The sequence below is a fragment of the Sus scrofa genome, chromosome 14 (assembly GCF_054392235.1).
Source record: "Sus scrofa isolate SSC_HxYL_T2T_F1_AM1 chromosome 14, Sscrofa_HxYL_maternal_Yorkshire_Landrace_v2.0, whole genome shotgun sequence".
NCBI lineage: Eukaryota > Metazoa > Chordata > Mammalia > Artiodactyla > Suidae > Sus > Sus scrofa.
The window spans coordinates 67547392-67568386 of NC_139396.1; the positions used below are offsets into that span (position 1 = coordinate 67547392).

Sequence of the window (20995 nt, forward strand, 5' to 3'; positions counted from 1 at the left end):
TTCCTGTCTGATCACTTTTGCATCTCTTTGGGAGGGTTTTCTTAGTTGATGCTACCTCCTGAAGACAATGCACAGACAGCAAAATTTCTTAAGCTGCTGTGAATGTGGTGGGCAAGCACAGCACCATCTGTGGCCCAAATCTCCCTCTGCTTCTGAGTAAAGGAAGTTACCCCTCCTTATCCCACCTCCTCCCAGCCCAGGATTACCTTGCTCTGGCAGCAGCTATAGCCATCGGATTTGTGCTGTTTCCCTCCTTCCCATCTGCTCTTTCACCTCTTATCTGACTCTTGCAAGGGCTGAGATTCATGCTGCTTCAAGCGTGTACTTGCAGTTTTGTAGGCCCATGATCCATGGCTTTGATCAGATTCTCAAAGCTGTCAGTGATCCAAAACAAGTTAAGACTCACTAGTCAGTAGGGCCCAGAACACCTTTGGTTATAGCTACATTTTGGCTGTTTATACCCAGGATCCTGGTAATATGACTCATGGTTCAGCAGTGTGTTGAATTTAATTGTTATTAGGACAGGTGCAAAGGTAGCCTCTTGAGCCGCTGGGATGGGGGAAAGTGGTGGCTGAGCAGTAGCAGCACACTGTGCCCCCAGTGCTATCAGAATGTTGGACTCAGCCATGGCATTGGTGACCCAATGAGCCTAATATTTATACTTGTGTTGCATGGGCCACAGTGTTTACCTCTTGCCCCCCACTCCCACCTCAGGTACCTTTGCTAACCCTAACACCCTTGTGGTTATGACATAGCCTGTAGTCCATGTCATCTTTATCCCTGTGCCTTCAGCTCTTTTCTTCACCTTAGTTCTGGTTTGTACCCATTGGCCATTCCCCTGTAGTTGCTATTGCACTATTTTTTAGTGTGATTTTTGTATTTTATTTTTTTCTCTTTTTAGGGCCACACCCACAGCATGTGGAGGTTCCCACTAGGGGTCAAATCAGAGCCATAACTGCTAGCCTACACCACAGCCACAGCAACGCCAGATCCGAGCCATGTCTGTGACCTACACCACAGCTCACGGATGATTTTTGTATTTTATATGTTACATTTTGTTATTTGTTATAAAAGTATTAAGAGTTTTTCCAAAAAAATTTATTGAACTACTTCATATATATATATATGTATGTATGTATGTATGTGTATATATACACATTGTTTAAATAAAGTCCCTGTTTTAACTCCTCCTAAATCCTCTCTAACAAAGCCCACTTCCCAGGTAACAATTTGTATATGTGCTGTCACATTTTGCTATTTCTTTTGTGTTTTATTGTCAAAATTACATGTGTTCATTAAATAATTCTTTTACATTTTATTTTCAAAATTACATGTGTTCATTTATTTATTTTTCTTGCATGACTCAAAAAATTAACCCCACTTCACTTCCCCTAGTTTTCCTATTCATGGGAATAGTTAGTTTAGGAAAAGTATTTAAGAAGAGAAACCAGGAGTTCCCGTTGTGACACAGTGGAAACAAATCCCTACTAGGAACTATGAAGTTTCAGGTTTGATCCCTGGCCTCTCTCAGTGGGTTAAGGATCTGGGGTTGCCATGAGCTATGGTGTAGGTCGAAGACATGGCTTGGATCTCACATTGCTGTGGTGTAGGCTGGCAGCTACAGCTCCAATTAGACCCCCTAGCCTGGGAACCTCCATATGCCATGGGTTCGGCCCTCAAAAAAAAGGACAAAAAGACAAAAAAAGAAGAGAAACCAGTGATTTTTTTTTTTAAACATAATTTTTTATCTTCTTGTTTTAAAGTGTCTCTTGGTATTAGGCTGCTGGTTTATTTTATTATTCTGTTGCCTTCTATCAAGCACTTCTTCTCGGAATTGCTCCTGTTTTTAAGTCTGATTTTAAGGTAAATTTTAAATTTCCAGTGTTTCATTTAAGTGGGAAAAAAAAAAAAGCTTCTTTTATAGATTAGCACCCAGTTCTACCCCTGGGCTCCCAGAAATGCACCAGCAAATATCCATTAAGAAAATGCTGAGAGCTGGGGGACCACATTCCTTCTGAGCTCAGGCTACAGCTCCCTCCTTTGATTTGAGGGAATATACCAGACCTGAACTATTCAAAAGAAGGAATACTGAAAGGGTTGATTATTTTCATGTCAGAAAGCCAGGGTCTTTTGTTTTAGCACTGCAGCAGAGTCAGAGGTGGATTTGCTCATTCTTTATTAAGCTATCCTGATGCTTTTCAGAACGGTTTGACATTGATAATAAACAGTTGATTTTGAAGGCCTTTACCAAATACTACATCAAAGCCAAACACTGAATAGAGGGAGGAAAATGACAGTGAAATACTGTTTAAAGAAGGGCTTTGTACAAGTTCTCTGACTTTGATTTCTCAGCTGACATCTGACACCGTGTTTATCTTATATGACGTTTCCAGGCCCATCCCGGTTGAGATGGCTGAGAGATGGCGAATGATGGGACCATACTTCTCTGGGTTTCACATTATCTGGAGCAGGGAAGGCAGAGAGGCCAGGACAAGCAGAGTTGGCGCTGGCACCTGCCTTTGGGCACAAAAAAATAAAAAGACCCTTTGTACTTCAGGGCGGCTTATCTTCTGGACCACACAATAGGCTGATCCCTCCCAGGCCTGATAGGGTCTGCTCCAGAGCTCTGGCCTCAGGGTCTTTATGCCCATTTCCGGCTTAACCAGAGTGTCAGGTTTCCAGTGTTCTGAGTCCAAATAAAGGGAGCTTGGAAAGCAGTGAAGAGAGGCGAGGCTTTTTTGTGTGTCCAGTAACCCCTGCCATTTTTTTTGGTCTGTTTCAGCAGCACTGCCCATTATTGTCATGGCATCTCTGAGTTGAAAAGACCTTAAAGGCGTTTATTCCAAGCCACTCCTTTAGAAATATGGAATAAGTCTTTTACAGTTATTATTGCCATATCAGAAGTTGGTACCAGGATTACAGGACTGTATGTTCTGACTAAAACTTTGGCATAATTTTCTTCAGAATTCTCAGAGAAGTTACTATTTTGAGGTGGGAATAGGACCCATTTCTATCAAATGTGAGTTGACCAGTCTGATCCTAGTGAAAGCTTATCTATCAGTGAAGGCTAGTTGATGTGAATTTTATTTTATTGTTTAAAAATTATGCAATTTGTGTTCATTGCAGAAGAAATAAGAAAACAGAGAATTGGGGAGTTCCCGTCGTGGCACAGTGGTTAATGAATCCGATTAGGAACCGTGAGGTTGTGGGTTCGATCCCTGGCCTTGCTCAGTGGGTTAAGGATCTGGCGTGGCTGTGGCTGTGGCATAGGTCGCAGATGCGGCTTGGATCCCAAGTTGCTGTGGCTGTGGCGTAGGCCGGTGGCTACAGCTCCAATTAGACCCCTAGCCTGGGAACTTTCATGTACTGCAGGTTCATCCCTAAAAGGACAAGAAAGAAGGAAGGAAGGAAGGAAGGAAGGAAGGAAGGAAAGAAAAGAAAATAGAGAATTGGAAAAGAAAAAAAATTAAAATTAACAATAGTCCCATCATCCAGAGATAAATACCTTCAAGAGGCTAGTATATATCCATTTTTTTTGCAAATGGGATTGTTGGGAGTTCCATGGTGGCTCAGCAGGTTAAGGATCTGGTGTTGTCACTGCTGTGGCTCAGATTCAATCCCTGGTCCAGGAACTTCCGCACACCTCAGGTGTGCCCCCCCCCCAAAAAGGGGGGGGGATTGTCATCCATCATGTTTTAAAACTGCCTTTAAAAAAAAAAAAAAAAGCACCTAACAAGGAGTTCCCCTTGTGGCTCAGCAGGTCAAGAACCACACTAGTATCCATGAGGGTGTGGGTTCGATCCCTGACCTTGTTCAGTGGGTTAAGGATCTGGTGTTGCCACGAGCTGTTGTGTAGGTCACAGACGTGGCTCGTATCTGGCATTGCTGTGGCTGTGGTGTAGGCTGGCAGTTGTAGCTCCGATTTGACTCCTACCCTGGGAACTTCTTTTTTGTTTGTTTGTTTTTGTCTTTTTGCCTTTTCTTGAGCCGCTCCCGAAGCATATGGAGGTTCCCAGGCTAGGAGTCCAATCGGAGCTGTAGCCACCAGCCTACACCACAGCCACAGCAACTCGGGATCCAAGCCGCATCTGCGACCCACACCACAGCTCACAGCAACGCCAGATCCTTAACCCACTGAGCAAGGCCAGGGATTGAACCCGCAACCTCATGGCTCTTAGTCGGATTCGTTAACCACTGCGTCATGATGGGAACTCCACCTGGGAACTTCTAAATGCTGTGGGTGTGGCCCTAAAAGACCAAAAAAAAAAAAAAAAAAAAAAAAACCTAACAAAACGTTGTGAATATTTCTCCATAGTAATAAATGTATCTCTATACCACATTTTTTTTTTTTTTTTTTTTGTCTTTTTGCCTTTTCTAGGGCCACTCCTGCGGCACATGGAAGTTCCCAGGCTAGGGGTCGAATCGGAGCTACAGCTGCCGGCCTACACCAGAGCCACAGCAACGTGGGATCCGAGCCGTGTCGGCGACCTACACCACAGCTCACGGCAACGCCAGATCCTCAACCCACTGAGCAAGGGCAGGGATCGAATCCGCAACCTCATGGTTCCTAGTCGGATTCGTTAACCACTGAGCCACATCAGGAACTCCTCTATACTACATTTTTACCAGCTGCCTAGTATCCCTTTAGATGAATTTAACCTGTTTATCTAGTCAGTTGTGGTTTCTACCTTTTTTGCATTATGAAAGTGCTCTAGTGAACATCTCTGTAAGTAAAGATTTCCTTAGAATACAGCACTGAAGGAGAAATTACTAAATAAAGGGGATTTGCATATTTTCAGGGCCTTCTAATCACCAAGGTGCCATCCTGACCATTTGCCCCACTCACATTCTTAACTCTTGTGTTGAAAGCAACTGTACTGTCGTGGGTTGGCCATGTTCACGCTTAAGGTGCCAGTGCTGTTTGATACGATCTGTTGAGCGGTCTAGTTGTCCTGGTTGCACTGCAGTGAGTTTGTGTAAACACATTTTACCTTTGCTCACTTGCCATCCCCCTGCCCTCAAATGCTGAGGCATGTGTTGCAGTGGATAGTTCTGTTCTCGTAGTATTAGCATTTTTTTCTTTTTCATAAGAGGTGGCATCAAGATACATTTGGATTGTTAGAAATACGGAAGCTGAAGAGGTTTGGGGAATTTGGAGGGGTTTTGTGGTAAAACTGAAAGCCAGTGAGCCGGTTGTCTTAAGACAATGGGAATATTACTGGGTGTGTCCTTTTCCCTCCACAGAAACCCAGACGGTGACGTGAGCCCCTGGTGCTACGTGGCGGAGCACGAGGACGGCGTCTACTGGAAGTACTGCGAGATTCCTGCCTGCCAGAGTAAGGCTCTAACGCACCACCACAGGTTTCAGGATGCTGAGCACTAGGAGGTAGTGCGGGCAGGTGGATTTCGTGATGCAGGTGAAAGCACGAGCCACCAGGCTGAGGATTTTCTCTTCTTTTGGGGAGGCTTTTCAGAAACGGGACCACCCGGTTCCCTCAGGACCCCATCCCCTTGATGGATAAGCCCAACTGGAATTTCTGTGTCTACTGGATTTCCTCATGCTGATTCTTTCATGGCAACAGCTTAGTAGCAGTCCAGAGGGGAAAAAAAATGTACATTGCACTTTTGAGAATTAATTTTTAGAGTGGATGGAGAGCCCATTTATGGGTGGTAAAACTGTTATGACACTACTTACTGTTTAGATTTGATCCCTGAAAAGTGATGTTCAGTAAATATCTAATTAGATACCTTCCAAAGCCAATGTGATAGCATAAAGATGTTTTGTTGTTATTTCATGATCACTTAGAATATATCACTCTTTACTGCTGGAAAACCCACTTTCTTCAGACTTTTAGCACAAAACTTGTTTTCTCACTGGTTCATTCCTTCCTTCCGGTATTCAGTGTTGATTACATGCAAGATACAAAGACAGAAAGATACTCTGAACCTCAGGGAAGGGGTGGTGTGACAGGGCACCTTCAAAAAACACTTTAAAATAAGGTGGAAACTGTTTGTGGGAAGATTTAAAGTACAAAAACCGAAACTAAACACAGCATTTACCAAGGCAGTGTTTACAATATGTTTTCAAAAAATACCGAAGGAACGGGGTTTCTCAGTTCCTGGAGCTGAAGAGAAAGAGCTCATTCATAATGATTCTACCTGGTTTTTTTCCTTTATGTTTAAATCTACCCCTCACCCTGCCACCTCTCTCTCCCCTCAGGGCAAGAGGCTAGGTGTGGAGGTCCACACAGGAACTGGGACCCTCTCCCTAGTGCCCACCACATAGTCTAAATTCTGCTGCCTCTGGGTAAAGGGCCACTCCCTGCACCGGGCTCACCTTTTATGAACTAAACTTCTACATGTCACCACTGCCTGGCAGTCAGGCCCTTGCATGCCTATCCTTCCAACCTGTTATGCCTTGGTTCAGTCCCCCAAACTGAGAAAACAGTAAAGACCAGAAGAATAGGCATTTCCCCTGGCTTCTTAATCAAATTTTTAAAATGAGAAACATCTCATTTGGCTCTAGTTATGTAAAGAAGGAAGGGGCAGCAGGGAGAGGAAAGCAGATTTTCCTCGGTCCATTTGTTCTACACAAAGATAGTCTTTTAGTACCAGCCTATGTCATTCTCTCAGGAATGGTGAAGAGGGGATTTCAATGCAGACGCTTTTATTTGGGAAGATAATCTTCAGCTTGCCTTTATAAAATATAATTTGGGCCAATGGAAGCAGACTCATGTGGCCACTGAGACTAAGTTCTGGAGGAGAGAATTAGAGCAAAATGGTATGAACCATCTATTCCCTCTCTAATTTGTAATACTTGTCAGATGTGCCTCACTGTTCTAGAAAAGAAAAATTAAATATCCATTCTTTTTCTGAAAGACCTTGGTAACCCTCTCACAGCTGCTAAAGCCAGCCTCAAAATGGTCAGGGTGGGGAGACATACAGACATAGGGAATGAGAAGTGGGGAATCCCTTAGTTTGGGAATGTGGGAGGAGGGAGCCGTGTCTGTCTGGTTCTTGGGAAAACCTTTCCATTCACCCTGTGGGTACCAGTGCTCCCACTGAGCCAAGCCTCAGACCTGGAGTCTGGAAGGACATTGTGCTTCTAATGTGCCAGATTTACATAGTTGAGACAAATTCCTGTGCTGTTTGCAGCAAGAGACCTTGGTAATTGGTCGGTGGACTCAACTGCTATCCAGCCTGCTTATTTTAGGCTAGTTTTGCCCTATTTCTGGATGTGGAGTCATAATTTTCATGAATAATGCTAACCCTCTGTGTGAAGCCACTATTCATGATTAGCATTGAACTTGTCATACAGGAAGAGGCCTGTGACATGATCGGATTCCTGGAAAGTTCATATCTGAATATAACAAACCCAGCAGGAGCCAGGGGGAATGAATGTTTAGGGACAAAGCCTGAGCAGGGCTGAATGGTGGGCCATTGTGTGGAGACCGGAATCTCTGTTACGTAGAGAGCTAAAACGAGCAGGGAGGCAGAGGCAAAGTATGATTCAAAAGGGGCAAAGAGCGATTTGAACTATGCTCTTGACCTGCGGAGCACGGATCAGAACTTACTGTTAAAGGGAGAACAACTCCGAGGTAATTGGATTTGCTCTTCAAACCGCTTCTGCCAGCATATTTCTCAGATACCCTTGCAGACAGAAGAAACACCAGTTTTTTGAAGGAAATTACAACATCCTCAAATTTACCATCCTTCCATGTCCCGCCTTCTAAATCTCCAAGTTGTGTTGGTCTGGCTGTGGATGGCAAGATCATTTGGCTTAATGTCTGCCTTTTGGATGTCTGTTAAATAATCACCCATTTAGTTCAGTGCTTTTGAAGGACAGCTCTGCAATACTCAGCATGGCTTTTGCTTTGTTCTCTTGTACCTATAGCTTCTTTTTTTAATTTTTATTAATGATTTTTATTTTTTTTCCATTATAACTGGCACCTACAGGTTCTTTATGAATGTTTTGTACAGCTTTTTGGAAAGTAATCTCGTTAGTGGGGTTGCAGAGCCTACAGATAACATTGAAAGGCAAATAGAATTTTCTTCACATAGCTGATTGGGGCCTGAGGCCATGGGCATAAGAAATTTATCTTGTCAGCTCTGAGAGCTGTTTTTTTGTTTGGTATAAAATATTCACCTGATTCCTGCAAATACAACTACGAAATTTATCTTTGAGGAGTTCCCACTGTGGTGCAGTGGGTTAAGGACCCTGCAATGCTGCAGCTGTGGGTAGGTCACAGCTGAAGCATGGATTCATTCCCTCACCTGGGAATTTCCGTATGCTGTAGGTGCAGCCAAAAACAAACAAAATTCATCTTTGAAATGGAGAAATTTGAATACCAGACTGAGTATTAGATTATATTAAGGAATCACTGGTGATTTTTTTAGGTATAATAATGGCTTGGTGGTTTTACAGATACATATCAAAATGTTTGTGGTTGAAATTATATCTGGAAGAGTTCCTGCTGTGGCGCAATGGGATTGGCAGCATCTCTGCAGTGCCATGATGCAGGTTTGATTCCTGCGCAGCACAGTGGGTTAAAGGATCCAGTGTTGTCATACTTGCAACATAGGTTGCAACTGCAGCTCAGATCTGCCTAGCCCAGGAACTCCCTATGCCACAGGGTGGCCAAAAAAGAAGAGAGAAGGAAGGAAAGAAGGAAAGAAAGAAATTATATCTGGGATTTGTTTGAAAATGGTCTAGCCTTCCAAAGAGTGAGTGGTTGGGGGTGAGGGAAATAGATGAAATGAGACTGCTTCCCCCCACCCCTTTTTTAAGGCTGCACCCGTAGCCTGTGGAAGTTCCCAGGCTAAGGGGTCAACTCAAAATCCGAGCCGTGTCTACGACCTACACCACAGCTCATGGCAACGCCAGATCCTTGAGTGGGGCCAGGGATCAAACATGTGTCCTCATGGATACTAGTTGGGTTTGTTACCACTGAGCCACAATGGGAACTCCAAGACTGTTTTTTTAAAAAGTGGATATTTGTGCCAGGTCAGGGGCAAATATTCTTTCCTACTTTTGTGTATGTTTGAAAGTTTCAGTTATAAAAATAACTTTTATAATATTAAAAATTATAACACATTTTATAAATACTTTAAAAATTAAAAAGTGAACCTATAAATACATTCAAAGTAGGTGGACTCAAATGAGCAACATGACTAATCTAAATTATAATACTTTTTGAACATACCTCACTGCTATTTGAGTTAGTTATTAAAGTTTTAGTTATTTAACTTATTAAAACTATTAGTTATTTAAAGATTTTTTTTTTTTCGTCTTTTGTTGTTGTTGTTGCTATTTCTTGGGCCGCTCCCGCGGCATATGGAGGTTCCCAGGCTAGGGGTTGAATTGGAGCTGTAGCCACCGGCCTACGCCAGAGCCACAGCAACGCTGGATCCGAGCCGCGTCTGCAACCTACACCACAGCTCACGGCAACGCCGGATCCCTAACCCACTGAGCAAGGCCAAGGACCAAACCTGCAACCTCATGGTTCCTAGTCGGATTCATTAACCACTGCGCCACGACGGGAACTCCTATTTAAAGATATTAAAACTACTAGTTATCAAAGTTACTTAAAATTCTTAATTAAAGTTTAGGAGTTCTCTCGTGGCTCGAGGGTTAAGGATTTGGCCTTTTCACTGCAGCAGCTTGGGCCACTGCTGTGGTGTGGGTTCGATCCCCAGCCTGGAAACTTAGGCATGCCATGGGTGTGGCCAAAAAAAATTATTTGTTAAAGTTTAAAATCACAAGGACTTTAGAAATTATTAGCTGTGACAAATGATATTATCTAAGCTCTAACCATATATTAGAACTTGTACAAAGTAGGGGACACAGGGTGACCTGGCTACAGCCTGTGTGGAGCCCCTTGTTTAAGAGTGAAAGCAGACACATAAACAGATAAGCATGTGCAAGATACTTGTGATAAGTGAGACGAGCAGAAGGTTGGGGGCACTGAAGAGAGTCATCTGCCCTGGCACAGTGAGGAGGGGGCTGCTGATTGTCAGAGGGCTTCTGGAAGGAGTGGGTCTTAATGCAGGGCTTCTCCCACTTTAAGGTGCATGCCATACCTTATTAAAATGCAGATTCTGATTCAGCTGGTGTGGGACAGACCCAGGACTGTACATTTCTAACAGGCCTCTGGATGCTGGCACTGCAGGACCACCCTGTAGGTAGCCAGGTTGGGCAGGGTAAGGGAGGACACTGGAAGCAGAGGGAACAGTTTGCATGTGTATACACACACACACACACACACACACACACACACACCCCACTGGTGAATTCCCAAGCAAAGTCAGTAGTTTGCATGTACACATACACACACATCCCACTGGTGAATTCTCAAGCAAAATCAGTATTGCTGAGACATCAGTTTTAAGAAGGAGAGGCAAGAGATGAGATCTGAGAAGACTTAGATGGGGCCAGATAAGGGATTCTTGTGGTCTGGATGCAGACCTCAATCCAGGAAGATGGTGCTGAGGCTGAGGGGAGTGTGGAGGGTCAGAAGGAAACATTTCTCCATGACTTCATAAGCCTTCGTATTAGGGATTTGGGGTGAGATTTCTCCCTCCTAATCCGTGAGAGGTTCTCTAGTGACTGTATCACTCACACAGACCAGCCCTAAGAGGATGCCAGCAATAGCACTTCTGCCATGTGGGAGCTTCAAGTCAGTCTCAGCCAGTGACCTCACTGCCTCAAGTTCCTGTTAATTTAATGACACCCTGACTTTGTTAAAACAGATTTGTCATTCCTTACAAAGATGCATCACCCCAAAACAGGATTTGAAAGCTTCTAATTGTGATCCCTAATAAGAGTTTTTAGAGCTAAGTTCTGAGTTTGAATAAAAAGCCAAGGGCATTTTGGCAGTGGTGATCAAGGCAGTCTCTCAAACATAGAAGATGTTTTGTTTCTGTCAGCACTTTCTGCATTTTATCGTCAGCACTGATTTTTAAAAAACGTTTTAGCTTTTATTTAAATTATTATTGAGTATGTATAAAGCACTTAAATTCCCTTTATCAGCTTTTTAACAGCCCTATAACCCCTCCCTCCAGCCCTGGTCAGATGAGAGAATGAAGCTGGAGCAGTTGAGTGATGTGAGAGGGTTACCCTCTAAACTAAATAGGATTTGAATCTAGGACTCCTAATGGCAAGACCAGTGCCCTTTCCATCCAGAACTTGAGAACAGCCCTGTTTCATTTATATCCTTAAAACAAGGGCCTTGGGATGGTTCCAGGCTACTGTTGAGGTCACTGTTGAGAATTTTTCGTTGTGGATTGTTTGGGAATTAGAGTTTGAAATTCTGATAGTATGCTGAATTATTAGGATTGCTTTTTTGACATTGTGGAAACCAGAGGATTAACTCAGTGGCGACAGAGGGTCTGCAGTTCAAGCTGTTAGCTCCAAGTCATTTTCTTTTCCCCTTTGAATCTGGGAAATCCCAAGCCCCAAGAGTAAGTAGGCTGCGATGGTATCCAGGAAGCATTTGTTGCACAGCAGAGCCGCTCTGTAAAAAGTTGGGCCCGTCTCCACGGCTGTTCCTAGCCCAGCTGTTCTCAGCTGGGAAAGGGCTCCCCAGAGTTGGACCCTATGTATGAAACACTGCATCGTCGGCCTTGTCCCGGCTGTAGGGTCTTCCCCAACACCATCTCCATTGCACAGGCTGAACTTCACCTTGAAAAAGACACATTAACACTCTACAGCTAAAACAAACCTCCAACTTCAGCTGATAGCCAAAGCAATATTGAAATGAACATTAATGATATAAATGACGCAGACTCATTTTTACCTTTTCTCTCTTTCCACTACAATTATTTAACATTTTGTCTGATGGAACCCTTTTAGACTGTGCAAATTAGCATAGTCAGAGTTCAGTTTTTATTGTTTATTCAGTCTTTTGTTGTTTATTGTTTATATTTTGTGTTATGTGAGCAAGGTTTTTTCCCCAACTGGACTGAGCTGTTCAAATATCAGCACAGGGGTAGCTCTGGAATCTCTGTGAAGGAGAGACTTAAGGTGGAAAGGGGACTCAAGAATTTCTCTGAAAGCCATATTTTCTTGGTCAGCACCCTTAGGTTACCTGGACTGAATATTTATGGAGGGGTGCGGATGGAATTTATGGGGCCTTTCCCCCTCCAGCCAGATATTTTAACTATCTTCCTCATCACCTAGCACAGTGGACGCCATAACAGGTGCTCACCAAATATCCTTGCTTGTAAAATGTCATATCTCTTCTAACAAGAGAGACCACACAATCTAGTGGAAAGAATGTGGACTCCAGAGTCACACCGGCTTAGATTGAAATCATTACTTGCTTAATAGCTACGGCAAAATGAGCCTCCCCTGAGCCTCTGTTTCCTTATCTCTACCTTCCAAGGTTATTTTGAAGATTAAAGGAGTAAAATACACATGACTCCAAGTCCAGGACCTAGCAGAGGGTAGGCACAAAATCCCAGCCCAGATTGTGGTGGGAATAGACCACCATTGGCATGTTCCTATCATCTCACTCCCAAATAGGTTATTCCTAGCCTGCATTTTATCTCTGTTCTCTGTCTGGTCCTTTTTTTTTTTTTTTTTTTCCTGCTTTTTAGGACCCCACCTGCAGCATGTGGAAGTTTCCAGGCTAGGAGTTGAATTGGAGCTTCAGCCATCAGCCTATGCCACAGCTACGGCAATGCAGGATCCTTAACCTATTGAGCGAGGCCAGGGATCGAACCTGCATCCTCATAGATACTAGTCAGATTCGTTTTCGCTGAGCCACGATGGGAACTCCACAGTGGATACTATTAAATTTTTCATTAAAAAAATTACAGACTTTCACAGTTCCTTGGTGGCTCAGTGGGTTAAGAATCTAGCATTGTCACTGCTGTGGCATGGGTTCGACCCCTGGCCGAGGAACTTCCGCATGCCACAGACACAGCCAAAAAAAAAAAAAAATACAGACTTTCTGAACCAAATTAACATTTTTCTCAGTGACAATTCTATATAATCCCTTTTTAGAATGTTCTAAGCATACCAATAACTTAAAAAAAAGGAAAATCATTCCAATCAATATGGATGATTTTACTGAAAAATCTTTATACCAGGACTTGCCTGTAAGGAAGATACATAAACATAGGGAATAGTCTCTACTCTCCATCTTATGATGTGATTAGGAATCTGAGTTATCAATCTAGGAGACATTTGGAAACCAGCCCACCAATTGTTTAAGAAAGATTATGGGGTAGAGGGCCGTGAGGTTTTGAAGGTGGGTTGGCTCAGGAAGGGTTGGGAAACTGGAGGCATCTTCTTGGAGAAAGACTGGTGGGGCTGGATGGGTCAGGGCACAGCCTGACAGACTTGGAGGAAGGCCTTGGGATTGCTGTGCATGTGGTGGGAGCCAAGCTGTCTGAGGAAAGGAGTGGCCAGAGAAGAACTAAGTCAGAACCTTGCAGGGCAGCCTTGGCTAGATGGGGACTGACACGCTGGAAGCCCTCGTTCAGGAAGATGAGCCCAGTGTCCCTCTACGGGAGGGACTACAGGGAGGAGAGGATGGATGTAGATTTCTAGGTGCAGGAGATAAGGTCCTGGCTGTGATGGCAGCAGCAAGATAATGCAGGAGGGGTTAAATGCAAGATGCTTTAGGAAGAAGTCAGAACTTGATGACAAGTGGATTCTATAAGGGATGAGACAGCAGGAAGAAGAAAAGATGACTCTGTGGTTCTTTGCCAGGGATATTTGTGGTGGCCCTGGAAAAAGTTCAAGTCAACAAACTGAGCTCTTCTTCCCAGAGACACAGCTGCATCATTCCCCTTGAACTTGGACTGACCTTTTGACAAGCAAGGTGTTTCAGTTGTCTGTTAGTGCATGACACGCCACCCCAAACTCTGGTGGCTTAAAACAACAATTTGTAATTTCTCCTGACTTTGTGGATTGGCTGAGTTTCAGCTCAGCATTGCTTCTGCTGCTCTCATCTGGGCTCAGTCAAGTGGCTGCATCACCTGGTGGCCCTGCTGGGACCTGGACATCCAAGACGACCTCAGACCTCTATCTGGGTGACCCCTCTTTCCAGCCACATACTTACACCTCTTGCATAGTGGCTGGCTTCTAAGAGAAGCTGCCAGACCTCTTAGGAAGTGAACACAAAAGTCCACCACAGTCTATTGGTCAAAGCAAGCCACAAGGTCAGCCCGGATTCAAGAGGAGAGGAAACTGATCCCAAGTTTTAAAGTGTGGAGTCACATACATGTATGGGGAGGGGAGAAATGATTAGAGCCTCCTTTGGAGACTGTCCATCATATTATATCACCAGAAATTGTTTCAGAGAAAGAGCTCCCACGGGAAGGGAACTACCTCTGTGATCAGGGTCTTATCTGGTCAGAATCCTTAGGAACTCTCACTACCTTCCCCTAAAGGTAAAATGTCGTAGGGGATGAAAAGGCTGTGTTTACCTATTTATTTGGGTGAGTTTAATGTGAGACTTAGATACATGAGTGGGGCTGAGTGACTGAAACGAGAGTTGCCGTTTAGAAATAATGTTAAAGAGGTAGGATGTGGACCACAATGGCAGCTGTCAGATTTGGAACAGAGGTTATAGTGGACAGTATGGTCACAGGCCGAGAGTGTGGAATAATCTACACTTAACCCATCAATGCTCTGAAGGAAGTATTTGAAATGACTGGTCCTTTAATAGGACACCAGCGGTATCATCTCTTGTATACTTAGTCCTTGTTCCCATGGAGGGGAGAATTCAGCTACTGAGGCACCAAGGTGGAATCCCTGATGCAGAAAATGGTCTCTGTCACACAAGGTTAAATGACATTTAAAATAAATGGAGTCACTGCATTGTTTCCGAATAAGCAGATTTTATTTGTAAGAAAAAGTGAAAGGAGTTCTGCAGAGCCAGGGAAGAGGGTTTTTTGTTTGTTTTTTGGCAGTGTTTTTGGCCTCACCCACAGCCTATGGAATTTCCCATGGTTTGAATCCTTAACCCTCTGTGCCACAGCGGGGACTCCCAGGGAATTTTTTTTTTTTTTTTTTTTGTCTTTTTGCCTTTTCTTGAGCCGCTCCCGCTGCATATGGAGGTTCCCAGGCTAGGGGTCAAATCGGAGCTGTAGCCACCGGCCTACGCCAGAGCCACAGCAACTCGGGATCCGAGCCGTGTCTGCGACCTACACCACAGCTCATGGCAACGCCGGACCCTTAACCCACTGAGCAAGGCCAGGGACCAAACCCGCAACCTCATGGTTCCTAGTCGGATTCATTAACCACTGTGCCACGATGGGAACTCCATCTCCCAGGGAATTTTTTAAAATGCAAGACAAGACCTTCGCTTCTGGTTTCTTAAACAAACATCTCAGACTTGATCAGAGCGTTGGAATAGAAAACACACTAAACACACACACACACACACACACAAAAGAAAGAAAGAAGAAGAAAAAAGAGAACAACTCATTCAAGCTAACTTGAGCAAAAGAGATTTTCTAGAAGGATGTTGGGAGTATATCCCAGAACCCAATCTCTGTGTCCCAAGAACCTGGGAAGAAATTACTCACTCTTGCCATCTCTCTCCGGGGCCACCAGGTCTCCCATCTTTACCTCTCCTTCAGTAGGGCATCCATTCTTCCTCCTCTTTGTGGACCAGGAGAAGCAGCTCACTCATTACTCACATGGCCCAAATATGGCTGGTTGCCTTAATCCCTACTAGACAGAACCCTTCAAGTCCAGTGCCTACAATTTACTAACCGGAATCCTAGTTTCAGCATCCTGGGAGTGAGATCTGGTGGCCCCAGTGGGAATCAGCTGAGGCAAGAGGATGGGCTCTTTGGCCTGCCCACAGCCAGCAGCAATTAATGGGAGCAGATCCTCTGTGACAGGGCTGTGGACAAGAGGAGGTTCTCAGAAAAATGTTGTCGACTATGGAGGTCCCCGTGGAAGTGTGTGTAGCACCTTCACAGTGAGGCCATAGTTATTTCCAAATTTAATGGCTGTTTAGGAAGCCTGCCCAGTCCTTCCCAACAGTTCCTTGTGATAGTAAAAGAACAACAGTTTTAACTGTCATGAATTTTAAAGCATCAACTATGATATACAAGGGGTCCATTTGTATTTAAAAAAAAAAATTTTTTTTTTTTAATTGAAAGTGATGCAGCCTCTTTGGTAAGAAGAAAACATGCATGACCAAGCCACAGGATTTTAAAGTGGTCTTGAAAGTAAAAAGGAATTTGAGAACAAATATCCCTTTTTCAAACTGACTTTTCCTCCCTGCTTCTGGGAAGAGCTAAGGGCGGGATACGGTCTGGAAATCCACTCAGTTGACCAGTCTTGCTTTTGAAGACTACAATGACGTGTCTTCTCCGGCGAGACTTGGAGCCACACTTTCCAGTGCGAATCAGAGGCCGTGACAGCCCTCAGAGGCCGGCCTTGTGGTGCACAGAGCATTGAGGGACTAATGTGTTTGCAAATTCAGTCTCTTTCTCAGTCACTTTCATTTAGCTCCCTGACTGGCCCATAAGGAAAGGGAGGCAGGGACACAATAAAAAAGCCATGGAGTGAGAACCTGCCATCCTAGAGCTTACTTCTGCTCTCCAGTTCCCTCTTGTGTGCCCCATGCAGGGCCCTTCACCTTGCTGAACTGTGGTTTCTTCTTGGTCGCCTGAGATCATCACCTGTGCCGCCTTCCTGAAAGGGATACGGGTTTTCATGTGAGAGGCTTGCATGGAAGTGACCTGGGTTGGGCCAGATGTAAGAGTTAATATTTTAATATCTGGAACCAAACCCAGTTTTCCAAGGTAGCTGCCTTTGATTTTGTCTTTTAACTCAATGCTCAATTTTACTTTCCTATTAACCGAGCAGGTTATTCTTGTTTGTGTGGTAAATGATGAAAACCTTATTATATGTAATGATAATAGACATTGTTTATTCAGCGTGGACTATATTGCCAGACCTTGTGGTGTTTACTTTATTTACACTATCTAATTTTAATTCTCGAAAGAACCCTTTGAGGCCTGTATTGTTCCTTATTCCACTGTAGATGAAACTTGGTGGAGGGGCCACTGTTCAGCCTGGGGTCTGTCTGACTTGAAAGCCCATGTTTGTGATTGCTGCAAAATGCTGGTTGCTTCTGGATGGGTGACGGTAACACCAGAGCCCTTTAGTATATTGCCAAGAAGTGGGAAGTAAGCAAGCAAAACCCCCCAAGCTACAGAATGCACTGCCAAAAGTGGGAAGCATAAAGGCCCTCCTTCCTTCAGAAACTATCCTTTCTTTTCACACAATTCTTTTTTTTTTTTTTGTCTATTTGCTATTTCTTTGGGCCGCTCCCACAGCATATGGAGATTCCCAGGCTAGGGGTTGAATCGGAGCTGTAGCCACCGGCCTACGCCAGAGCCACAGCAACACGGGATCCGAGCCGCGTCTGCAACCTACACCACAGCTCGCGGCAACGCCGGATCGTTAACCCACTGAGCAAGGGCAGGGACTGAACCCAAAACCTCATGGTTCCTAGTCAGATTCGTTAACCACTGCGCCACGATGGGAACTCCTTTTCACACAGTTCCAATAAACTTGATAGTTCTGAGCCTGGGAAGCAGCAAGTTAAGAAGAGGATGAGCAAAGACCACAGGCACTAACAGTAGCAAGAAGTAGACACTGATACTCCTTCCAGTTCTAATGTTCTGAGGGTTCAGCAGCCCCAGTAGGAACCAAAGAGAGGGACTAACTGTAAAAATCAGACACAAGAATATAGAAAAGCACACCAGTCTAGGGCCATTTGGTGATGCATATTTGATGACCTCAAGTCACCAAGAATCTGACTGTAGGGGCTTAGGTTGCTGCAGAGGCTTGTGTTTGATCCCTGGCCAGTGCAGTGGGTTAAAGGATACGATGTTGGAGTAGCTATGGTATAGGTACAGCTGCAACTCAGATTCAGTCCCTGGCCAGGGAAGTTCCATGTGCCGTGGATGCAGCCATTAAAAAAAAAAAAAAAAAATAGGTTAACCTAAGTTTAAAGGAGTTCCCGCTGTGGTGCAGTGGGTTAAGGATCTAACATTGTCTCCACAGTGCCTCAGACATGGGTTCAATCTGTGGCGTAGGTTGCAGCTGCAGCTCAGATTTGAACCCTGGCCCAGGAACATCCATATGCATCAGGTGCGGCCAAAAAGGAAAAAAACAAAACAACAACACAACAAAAAACACTAAGTTAAAAAAAAAAAAAAAGCTAATGCATTTTCTCAAAGTTACATCCGAAATGAAAAAGATAGAATTTTAAGTTTTTTGGGGTTTTGTTGTTGTTTTGTTTTTGTTTTTGTCTCTTGTCCTTTTAGGGCCACACTCACGGCATATGGAGGTTCCCAGGTTAGGGGTCTAACCAGAGCTGCTGCTGTGGGCCTACACCAGAGCCAGAGCAACACGGGATCTGAGCCATGTCTGCAACCTACACCACAGCTCACAGCAACACTGGATCCCCCAACCCACTGAGCAAGGCCAGGGATCAAACCCGCAATGTCATGGTTCCTAGTTGGATTCGTTTCCGCTGTGCCACAACAGGAACTCCGAATTTTAAGTTTTAAAGTTAACCTTAATGGAGAACTTGGTTGTCTGGAATGGTGTTTCAAGATAGCCGAAGAGGTCAGTCAGGAGTCACAAGCAGTGGTTCCTGACTTTAAGTGGACCTTGTTATGCACATCAGCTCTCACTTCTACTCTGTTCTCTCCATTCACTGCTTGCCTAACAGGTACTGTTACCCACTCACTCTATGATTTCAGCTGGCAACATAGGATACATCTGTTCATTCAGAACGCAGTTTTAGAGCACTCGCTGTGTGACTAGGACTGTGCCAGGCCCTGTGTGCAGAAGATGCAGTCCTACCCATAAGTCGTTCACCGTTAATGGGGGAGAGAGACATAGACAGATGTTTAGAATCAAGCTTAGCATGGGCTGCTGGAAGAACTACACAGCAGGGGCCTATAACCTATTTTGTGGGGTGGGAGGATGATGGGAGGCCCGTGGGCTCCCCAAGGGCAGTGGTGCTCATGCTACAGTCTTAAGGCAGGCAAAGTATTCTAAGCAGAAGGAAGAGCTCATACAAAAGTCCAGAGGCCAGAGAGAAACCTGCAGGTGGGAAACTTGCAAATACACTGTAACTCATCTTGGCTTTTGTACAGAATATGAGCTGAAGGATGGAGAGAGGGGTCATGCTATTGGGGGTGGGGTAGGGAAGCAGCACAGATCAAGCAGGGCCTTGTGTACCAGAGAGAGAGAGTTTGGACTTATTCTGAAGGGCAGCCTGGGAACTTTGAGGGTTTTAGACAGTGCCTCTGCATACCCCTCTAGCCCCTGATGCTTTTCCCTCGTTCTGTCACTAGTCACACTCACTTCTTTGGGTACCTGCAAAGGCCAAGGCCCTTGGCCCAAGATCATCCTTGTTGCAGTGTACTAACTGGATTAGGGTGGGCCTAGGAACAACAGAGAGACAGAATCACAGGCTGATGGAGTGATCCAAGTGGGATGGGATGGTGTCCTAAACCGGGGAAATGGCAGAGTGGATAGAGCTGCGGACAGTGTCTGCAATATCTTCGGAGGCAGAATTCAGTGTCTGGCAAGCTCTTGGCTTGGGTGAAAAGGATGATACCTAAGGCCATTTGATATTCAGATGGATGGAGCAGTGGGTGGGTGGGGGGTGGTCCGATTTCCAGTGTCTACCTCCTGGTGTGTTTTGGGATCTCACAGCCCCACTGGAACATGAGCTGCCTGGATTTACTCACCGGATTGTTGTGAATAAAGCTTATGGGTTCCAGCTGCATCACTGCAAACCACGACCGTGTTTATGTATAATCTTAACATTTATGCTTATGTGCCTTGGGCTGTCTATAAACAAGTACATAATAACATACTTACTTGTGAGCATAATGGAATAAATGAAACAGAAATCAGAGTAAATGACCAAGATGATCGTGATCAAGTAGCTCTCATTAAAAACTATTAAATGCTTGGTTCAGATTTCCATGTGTAAGTCCCCTTTAACAAACTCGGTTTATGTGATATGCCCCTGACTAGAGACGCTTAACTCACTGCATTTGTTTAAACTCTAAAACCCAGCCAGTCCCAAGCCAGGCCCCCGCTGAACACCAAACTCCTACTGCCTAGAGCTTTTCTGTTCACATTTGCTACTATGGAGATTTGGTTTGTTTCTGAAAGATGCATTTTAACATTTGTGTGGTGAGCCACATTTGTTATATTTGAACTATGTGTGACGCAAGGGAGAAGGGTAACCACTTGGCTTAGGGGGGAAGGGTGACTTTTTGAGTTCACTTCCTGCCAAATTTAAATGAGCCTGTTAGATGTAGATGGCGGCAGAAATTAAAAAGTGTGTGTGCTTGTATATACACCTGTATATACAGGTATATGCTTTTACATGCCCAAACCAACATGGATATAAAACTTACTAAACTGGACCATGCTATTTTCCAGTATTAAACATAAAGGAAAAGTGCTTTCTAAGACTCTATATGTCACACTTGGGAATTGGATAATGTATAACTCTTGACTGACCTCGAAGTGCTTTTAGGACTGGGCCTCATCTATGTCTTATTATATCTTCAGTTATATAAACTGTGAGGAGCCAGAAAAAGCAGAGAAAGGGCTTCATCTGATGGTGGAGTGATTCGTAAATTAATAACATAGATAGAAAACTAAGGGCTGGAGAGGTTGATTTGACCATGGCTCATCCTACATTCATTCCTTCTTTCAATAAGCAATATTAATATATGTTATATAGGTGTGTTAGTTATCTATTGCTGTATGACAAATTATTCTAAAATGTAATGACTTAAAAAAACACACATTTATTATCTCACTCTTTCCGTGGGTCAGGCAATCTGGACAAGGCTTAGCTAGGTCCTCTGCTTCAAGGTCTGACGTGAGGTTGCAGCCAAGGTGTCTGCCAGTGCTCAGGTCTCATCTGAAAGTTTCACTGGGGAAGGAGCTACTTCAAGCATACATAGTTGTTGACGG

The 20995-nt window shown here is 44.3% G+C and overlaps 1 protein-coding gene across 4 annotated transcripts in view; it reads left to right on the forward strand.

The window, feature by feature from the left end:
- KREMEN1 (kringle containing transmembrane protein 1) overlaps positions 1-20995 on the forward strand; it is a 69817-nt gene that overhangs the window by 23684 nt on the left and 25138 nt on the right. For all 4 annotated transcript variants that reach the window (XM_013990380.3, XM_013990381.3, XM_005657346.4 and 1 more), the window contains exon 3: positions 5245-5336. In XM_013990380.3, coding sequence (XP_013845834.1) covers positions 5245-5336 — 92 coding nt within the window. The remainder of the gene's footprint in view (positions 1-5244; positions 5337-20995) is intronic.